The 9,584-nt window shown below is 42.7% G+C and overlaps 1 protein-coding gene across 11 annotated transcripts in view; it reads left to right on the top strand.

The window, feature by feature from the left end:
* The first annotated feature begins 3,636 nt into the window (after positions 1-3,636).
* Positions 3,637-9,584, top strand: part of LOC128758466 (protein shisa-6) — an 81,043-nt gene continuing 75,095 nt past the window's right edge. For all 11 annotated transcript variants that reach the window (XM_053864420.1, XM_053864419.1, XM_053864415.1 and 8 more), the window contains exons 1-3: positions 3,637-3,697; positions 3,927-4,713; positions 6,331-6,491. In XM_053864420.1, coding sequence (XP_053720395.1) covers positions 4,193-4,713; positions 6,331-6,491 — 682 coding nt within the window. In that variant the 5' untranslated portion in view covers positions 3,637-3,697; positions 3,927-4,192. The remainder of the gene's footprint in view (positions 3,698-3,926; positions 4,714-6,330; positions 6,492-9,584) is intronic.

Here is a 9,584-nt window from a genome sequence, read left to right as displayed (position 1 = left end):
GGAATAATACGATAATACTAAGAGCAGAGAATTCTGCTGTGCAGGCTGCAGGATGTTTGGGGGTGAATGAGTTGGTACTTGACTTTGGGAGCCACAGTTAATAGTTAGCAGACAATGAAACTCCAACTTGAGCTGAAACATGATCTCTGTAAAGTCTGACAAATGCTTTGAAACAATGTGTTGGCAACCAAATGTTTGAACAGCAGCAACAGATGTTACAGGCATAGAGGCCTCTAATCCCATCATGTTTGGATATAAAGATTATGCATGCTAGAAAGCCACCAGTGTGCTGATTTCACATAACAAAATACCACAAAAAACAGAGGTGAATTTCCAAAAGAGCTGGATTAAAATTTCAATCCACAAAAGAAATGTGAGTGACAGTTTCCGGCTACAGGATGCCACATGTGCATAGGATTCAGACACGCTAATCCTGCGCCGTGTCGGCTGTAGTCTGGAATCTTATTGTCATATTGCACCCTGGTCTGGGCCATGATGAGACCCGGATCAGTATTGGATCTGGGCCGTATATTAACTTTGGGCCACAACTCTAGTAAACAGAGTTCTTCCTTGTGTGTTTCTTACTGTCAGAAATGGGGTGTCAAACACATACAAGTACATATATAGGCTCAAAATTTTAAACACAGTTGCTGGCTGACCAGAGTCACAAACAAAACACTTTTGATCTACTCCTTGAAATCTATGTATACACGCCCATGACTGGTTGATGAGGTTTCATGAAACACTGTCCTCATTTTCAATGGCCACCAGATGGCACTGTCTGCTGTAAAATGTTTGGACTTGAACAACTAATTCAATGAAACCTCACATAACTTCTAAACCAAGAGCGCCATCTAGTGGCCTTTGGAAATCAGGACACGGTTTCATCAACCCTGCAGTACTGTTTCATGATACCTCATCTACCCATCACTATCGTGCTTCATGGAATTCCTTTCTCTTCATCAGTGTTTGGAATGCCACCTATAATCCCAGAGCAGACTGTGCGACTAATAAAGATCATGTAATATAGTCTAATCTTCATGGATTATGCTGGAAATTTGTTGTTTGTGTTTTAATTTAGTATTCACATTTCACATTTCAACCTTTTCTGGCCACTGGAGTTCAAATCACTGGCTTGGATTTGGACTCTGGTCATTGAGTTTGACATATACCTTGGATTAATTGACCTTCCCCTAAACATGTCATGTAGAGATTATGAGGTGTGTAGACAGCTGTCTATGTATTTTGCCCTGTCTCAGATATATTTTTATTTCTACTGTGAGGTTAAACAATTCCATCGACTTGACATGACTCGCTTCAGCCCCTCAACTGTCTCAAAAGCAGACGTCGGACATGCTTTCGAGCTGCACCTGGCCGTACCTGGAGAGCTGCATGCCTGAGGAAAGTAGAGAATAGCTTCAGCACTACCAGGACAGAACACAACCGCAGCAAAAGATTCCAATCTGCCGACCGGTAGAGAGAGGAGGGAAGAATAGACTGCAGGCATGCAGATAAGCAGTGAGCGCGTATGGGAATCACAATAGCCCAAAAGTCTTTCCCAAAAATATAATAATGCCTCAAAAAGTTAGACAGTTGAATCACAAAAGTCAGGGATTCTTTTCCTCAGACAAATCAATCAAACTTTAGTTTGAGTTTAGCCCAAGGTGGGCAAGATTCCAGGAGCTGGTTCTGAAGACTCCAGTGACCCATGTATGAATATCTAAACTCTGTTCATATGTATATATAGCTGAGGTCTTGATTAACATTTAATGGAACTTGTTACAAGTTTAGATTATCAAGCATCTAAGTTGAATTGAGAATAATAGTAGACTTTAAACAGTGAAGTATATACTACACAAACACACCACCGTTCAGCAGGCTGTTTGCACTCACATATTTTGTGCACAAAAATAAACAAATCTGTCTGCTGTGGATCAAAAACAACGCAACATTCTGTGTTTTTTTTCCCAACCAGCTTTTTGTGTACCCACTCGTAATGTTCTGGTGTAACATCACATGGAACCCCTGTGGTTTAATTTCACACCTGACTCTCGCGGTGTTTGCTGTTAAACGTCCTTCTTGAACATAGATGCTAGTCAATATTTTTCAGGTTCACAGGTGCAATATCAACAACACCTGTGGTCGAATGTGTCCTTTCTCTTCCGTCACCACTTTTGCTTTCTCAGCAGCCGTCCTTACAATCGCTCGCACGGATGGACGGAAACATCCGGAAATAACCTGAAATAATTCCCATCCGGCAAAAGCCTATGATTAAGCTCTCAGCCCCTTTTGTATGTGACACTCTCAGTGGGTTCGATCAGAAAGTGCCGCCGAGCACAGAAAAGCCCTCCAGCAGAAAAAGCGCAGTAAAACCCATCAGAACCAAACGGTTTCTTCGGCTGCTCAATTGGATTGACTCGAAAGGAGTTTCACCCAAATGCACTTCCAGGAATAAATGACAATCATGATCTCAAAATAGGTGTAAGAATGGGTTTCAGCCATTTATAAAAGGGAGTTTCTTTGTCAGTCGGAGGCAAACTGCTGTATTATTTCACTGCCTTAGTGTTGAAACACCACTCGGGCCATTCTATGAAACCACTTCTACTTACCATTTAGAGAAAAAAAAACAATTTGGAACAATCCAGTTATAGAGATATTAGAGATATAGGCATTATGAAAGACATCTGACCTCAAAATAATAATAATAATAATAATAATAATAATAATAATAATAATAATAATAATAATAATAATAATAATAAAAACAACAATAATAATAATAATAATAAAACAAAATCTATATATTTTTAATTATGATATTATGCTTGTATTACTTTTTTATTTTCAATCATCCAGTAATGGGCAAGAGGCACTCCATTTGAAATGTAATGTAAGGGTTAGTGTGTATAGAATTTATGTCCACAGCTTTCAATAGCTTTTAATTTCTATTTATTCAGTTTCTGTCATCATAAAATCGACTAATTTTGATATCAGAAATGAATTGTTTGAAATGTCTCTCTACTTACATTGTAGTTGAACAATTTCACGATTTTCCTTTCTATTATGTGATGTTAAACTTAAAAGAGAGCAAGGAAATCAAAGTATCTGGGAACATTTTTCCTTGAGACCTTGGCTCCTGAGGCTGTCAAGGATGTTGCTTAAACAAAGCCAGAAAACGTACAGCCAAACAGGGAAGCAAGAAACACTGCGGGATAGTCACGCAGAGAGTAAAACGATTTCAGATACATTTTGACACTTTTCCAGCTCATTAAATGTGCTTTGTTTTCTCTGCCACTCACAGTCTTGCAGGTGCCTGAAATTGTTCTACTCCATGTAATCTCTAATAACTGGAGCTAATTTTGCTTTCATCCTGACAGCAAGGCGTGTTTCCAGCCTGGGCTGGACGACTGTGCAAGAATTTGACGACAAAGCCAGATATGTATACGGGATTTTATTTGAAAGAATTATAAATACAAGCAACACGCTTAGTTTAGGGAGGAAAACGAGCAAGGAGGTTGCTGTTTGCCAATTCTTGACAGAGTTCTGACGCCAGCAGGAGTGATGTAAGAAGAGCAAGCGAGATGAGAAGAGAGAGAGGGAGAGAGAGTGGAGGGGGCTCTGGTCCAGAGCTCTGAACGTCCCCTCACTTTCACTGAGTCAGACTGAGAAAGACTTCCCTGCGGGAATCCTCACAGAGGTAGGCTGACTTCCACACCCCTTCAATATATTAAGGAACGCAGACTGCAGTCAACTTCAGTAGAGCCGTTGCTGCGAGCAGACGGAGAGGAGGTGTTGATGTTTAGACTTGAGCTTTTAAAGAGTTTATTTCAGAGAAAATGCCCCGCTTTGCTGACATTATTCACGAGTGGTGTGGTGCGCTATGTGCCCTGAGATGATTTTTAGTTGTGGTTCATTTGCATCTCCAGTTCAGAGGTGATCTGGGTTCAGCACCACGGACAGCGACTCGCAGCGGCTCCCGCGCGCCGCCCTCAGAGCTCTCAGTCCGGGGTTCCCTCCTCGCACCCTCCGCTGTCAAGATGGTGCTCCACCACCGCCGACCTTCGAAGCGCTTCATCTGGGTTTAGTTCGGCCAGAGCACAGCACCAGCTGTAGACATGTCAGTGACCACACAAACTTCCATTCGGAACCAGAGTTGAAGAGCATCTCAGAACCAGAAGATCGACAAACGACCATGTGGATCGCAAACCTGCTGCTGCTGCTGGTTTATCTGGACCCTCTCAGCGTGCTCGGTGCCGCCCCGAAGAAGCCCAAACAGCCGACCAAGAAGCCTGCCAGGACCACCCCGGTGCCCACGGTGGTTCCGCAGAAGACGCCCGCTCCGGCTCCGGTCAGCACCCATGACACCTGCCTGGGCTACTACGACGTCAGCGGGCAGTATGACAAGATGTTCGAGTGCAACAACACCGACCATCGATACTGCTGCGGGACCTGCTACCTGCGGTTCTGCTGCGAGTATAAGAAGGACAGACTGGACCAGAAAGCCTGCAAAAATTACCAGACTCCGGTGTGGGTGCAGACGGCGACGCCGTCCCCGATACCGACCGGTGAGCCGTTCGAGTCGTACATGGACCAGACCAACACCGCGGTCTACATCACCTGTGGGATCATAGCCTTTATCATCGTGCTGGGAGTGTCCGTCAAAGTTGCGTACGACAAAGCCACGGAACCTCCACAGGAAATGAATATTCACAGGTAAGATCGCATCTGCTTCGTGTCAACTTTGTTATAAGGGGACATTTGACTCGTCACTCACAACTTTAAATATTAAAACAGCGCGCCTTAAAATAACAATAGACATATGGATTTGAACGGCATCCACGATCCAAACAACCTGAATAAAATAGACTTGATCAAGACCGTTTAATACAATGGTTTTCTTGAATGCAGCACGATATAAACGTTACACAATGAAACGCGACCTGTGTTTTCTGTTTGACGTCATGAGCCAGTCTGTCACATGACATAATGAGAAACGAACTAATGTGGCAAATGCAAGTCTATGTTTGAATTTGACTGACTAATCCACAGCTAAGTAGCTGTTAGACGCGAGTTCTAAATTAATCCAAATGAAACCTGAATTCTATCCAAAGTAGATAATCTGCTACACCTGAATGAGATCAGGCTCAGCTCCAAATCAAATGGCAACACTCATTCACTCACTTCATTCCATCTAAAAACACGTCTTTGTCAATGAAAAATGAGAGAACTTCACATTGAGTTGACCTTGTTTTGTGGTGGCAGCATGAGACAGACGGAGATGGGTGGAACAGTGAGGGAGAATCCTGACTTAACATCAACATATACTTTACTTCTATGTCATAAAGTGCGCAACTCAAGTGTCAACAACCTTTTAAAGTGCAATGCTTCTCTGTGCTAGACTTTTTAATTTAAAAAAATACAGCTATGCGACTTAATAAACCACTGGCGAGCAGCTCGAGGTCAGATTTCATTAGCGGCAAATCCAAATTGAACCTGAATTAATTAGCAAGTGAGGGAATGACAAATGCTCCAGAAGTTACATCCTCAGTAGAAGCATTCACACAGCGGGCGGAGGAGCTTGTCAAATCCCAAACCCCAACAAGATCATCAAACATCAGCTCATGGCTGTTGACGGGACTCGGCATATTTCATCTCCACCCCCCCTCCACCGCATGAGTGTTATGGCCCCCGAGTGTCCAGCAGGATGAACAAACGCTGACACACATTATTTCCTCATGATTGAATAGTTTACAAATGCATTATTCAACACTTGAGCAATCTTAAGACTGTGAATAATGGATGGTGTTAATGTTGGGATGTATCAAGGTCGTGTGACATGCACGCACCGATGCACTTTCAATAAGCAACAGCCAGACAGGGCGAGTTGAAATATTCATTCGAAGGCAAAAGGCTATTCTGCTGATACATTTGCTGCACAAAAGCTGCTCACGTTGCAAAAGCGATATGATTTCTTCTTCGAAATACCAGAGAAAAAAATGGGTTTTGAACTTTCTTTCATCATGAATGCTTCTCCCTGGCTTCTCCCTCGAGAGTGGAAGGCTTCCATATGCACCTGGTGCGGTCTGAAAAACATTCAAATCAACCTAATTAGAAGAGATACTCACACCGCCAATGTTGTTCGTTCTGCAAGTGAACATTCCTGAAAAAAAGGAAGAAGCAGAGCAGCAGTGAATCAGACAGAATGGCATGACACTGTCTTAACAATTAGCATCCATTGGACACGCGCAGAACAGACTTGTTGTCGCTTCAGATCACTTTATCGGCCACTATGGAAATGTATCTTTTTTTTTTTTTTTCTTTGGTCTGCAGGGCCCTGGCTGATATCTTAAGGCAGCAGGGGCCCATCCCAATATCCCAGTACGACTGCGAGAATTTTGCAGCCATGAATGGCTCACCCAAAGACAACACGCCGGTCAGAACCTCATCCAAGAATCACTACACTCCAGTCCACAGCTCCAAATCCAATCACGGTAAGAATGCAATTTTTTCATGGGTTGAAGATGCCCTTTTCCCTCCGGACATTATCCTATTTTGAAAGAACCTCAGGTGTGGGAGAAATTGGTTCTGAATATGGTCAAGTAGACAACCGGTTTTGGATGTCAAATGAACTTAGCTTTTCATTAACTCGTGGAGTATTTTCTCTCCGCGGTCTTTTGGACTGAGCCAAACCTATTTAATTGTATACAGTATGGTGCTGCAGCATAAAATGAGGCACATGATTGTGAGCTCGTGTGAAGATCAAACTGCTTAAAAATGCAGGAAGAAACAAGGGCATTTAGTTAACTGACTCAATAAACATGTGTTGCATAACCGAAACCTCACAGTCACATTATCTGTGCAGCTTCTTCACAACGTTTTCCTCCAGCTTTCTCTCCAAGGGTTCGATGCTGAACTCCAGCAATGTGGAATACACTCAGGAGCACGCACATCATGTTATTCCACTTTAACCAAATAAAGAGTGAAGACTCTTCGACATAGTGCTGGGAATTTGGTGACACTGAAGTTTAAATATACAGTGCATTTCCTCGGATGATGACGCACAAGGTGTATTTTCAGCAGCTGTAATCTATTAATTAAATCGTTTTCCCCATGCAAGCGCTGAGTGAGTGAATCATGAGGAAGTCTTTGGTTCAACCACCAGAACTGTGATCCAGTTGACTCATAAAAGCCACGTCTTTCTGTAATCCAAGCCGACTTTTGTGTTGTGTTTGCGATCAGTAGAAAATGATGCTTTGTGAAATCGACAACAGCCTGAAATAAATATGCGCTATAGTTGGTCTCTGGTTGATTTCCAAGTCAAGTCAAAAACATCATTGCAATTCATTAAACTTGTCTGATATGAATAGGTCTGAACAGACAAATGAAAAACGTTCGATACAAACTGTTTCATATTGTCATGACTCGAGTGCCGGACTGGTTGTTGTCAGTAAATAAGTGGAGCTTTCTCAATGCTGATTTGTGTTCAATTATTGATGCTGAGTGAACCCGAGAGCACACAAACCAAGTGTGTAGTTCAAGCAAAAAAAATGTGTTTTCAAAGATGCATTGACAGGATAGCTTATCTGTTGCCGTGTGACTAGCAGAGGCAACAAACCCATCGGCAAGGCGGAAAACAATCCTACAGGACAAAAGTACAACTGCTCCTGGAGCGATTATCCTTTCTAAAAGTTAAAAAGTACTGAAGTATGAAAGTAATTTTGTGTATATGAAGGTCTGCATTTGTGAAACTCTCACCGCTCCACAGGGAATTACATCAAGAACCACTCACTTCTTTAGTTTTAACACGACTCAGTTTGACACCACCTGTTTCCTGATTGAAGGAATTGCACTGCTTGACTAAGTTGTCACCGTGAAAGTATAGAGTCAGTGGAGCAGAACCAGGAGCCTGCTGTAGAGAAATGTTGTGGAACAAATGTGCAGATGATTGTCATCATATGGACTGGAGTGAAAGTACTAATTACCGGCAAAAAAGTAAAGTAGAGACACTTAAAACTTGCACTTAAGCACAGAAACAATGTATTTACTCTTCATTACGCTTCACCTCTCGGCATCAGGGAATCCTACGCTGCGAGTTTTCTCCATAACTTTGTATGAATCCAAACTAATCCCCTCTTCTTATCTCTGAAATACCAGCATCCTTCCCAAGAATGCCTAGTTGTATTGTCTAATGCTTCATCACTGTTAAAACTTAAACAAATACCGAGAATCCTCATGCGAGCATTTGCTTCCTAGGATGAGACAGAAGTCAGCTTTGACTCACGTTTCCGCTGATGCCGTAGATAGGTTAGGAATGACTAAAAAGGAAGGTGAAGCCAGGGGGTGGCCCTCCTCAAGGTTTTGCCCTTGAAATGTAATTTCATGTCACTTGCTATATATACTGTATATATATAGTACACAGCTGTCCAAACTGTTCCAGGAGGGGAGACATTTGATTCCAATGAGACAACTCATTATCACCCCCCCAGGCGTCAAACACAGACTATCTGCTTCTAACGTTGAGGCCAAAGTCCACTTCGTGCTATGCTTGTTGACAAATTGGCTTTTCAACAGAGTAAAATGGTTCCCTTTCCGCCGGACGTTCCAAATGTAGCGTATGTGGAATGGACCCCTGCATGGGGGGTGACGATTATGACCTCTCACTGCTACTTCAATTTGATATATATGGCACTTTCAAGTAAGCACAGCAGCTAAAGTGCATGACTAAGGTCATAAACCAAGTGACACTATTGATTATGCAGAGCCAAAGCAGCGCCATCCCCTGGCTTAAGCCTTGCCGCAACCTCCATGTTTCGGACATGCTGAACATGTGCTTCTGTTGAAAGCCTAATGCAGCCACTTCGGTCTCACTTTTCGGACTTATGGAAATAGTTGCAGTGTTTTGAGAAAACAGCCTCCCATCGATGCATGATGCGGCATGCTACACAATGATGTGCGGATCTCAGTGCAATGGATAAGGCGAAGCGCCTCAGCAACTATGACGGACATGCTCCGTCCTTTTCCTATAAGTGGGCTGTCTTGTTGGCCCACCAGCCTGACCTCACATTTGGAGCCAGAAAAACATCCATCCCATCAAGATAATTGGATGGTGTCATGCTTCTCGAGCTCAACTGCCGCTTCTCATGCGCCCAAAACGACTTGAAACATGCATGACAACGACCAACTAAATGTAGCTTGAATCAATAGTCACAAATATTGAATTTTTAAGACAAGGTGTTGGATTATTATTTTTTTTTTATTCTAAATGTTGGTTGCTCAATGGTTGCTAGGCTAACAACAAACGTTGAATCTATTTTTATCATGTTAAAAGTTCAAACTTCAGATCAACTTGAATCATCAACTTCTCTCAACGCATTCTTTCTCTCTCTGTGAAAAGTAAAATCTGCATTCCACCTTCAAACACCACCCACTGCGCTCGACCTTTCAGCAGCATGATCGCTCCTGTTAACATCCAGTAATCATTAGATATATGCAGGGAGGGAGTTTTACCACAGGAAATAATTACAGGTAGCAGATCTCAGTGATTCCAATGGCAAAGACCGCAGTGACCGCTGCAGACAGGAAGC

The sequence above is a fragment of the Synchiropus splendidus genome, chromosome 5, assembly GCF_027744825.2.
Source record: "Synchiropus splendidus isolate RoL2022-P1 chromosome 5, RoL_Sspl_1.0, whole genome shotgun sequence".
In the NCBI taxonomy this organism is placed as follows: Eukaryota; Metazoa; Chordata; class Actinopteri; order Syngnathiformes; family Callionymidae; genus Synchiropus; species Synchiropus splendidus.
This window is presented reverse-complemented; position numbering and strand designations above follow the sequence as displayed.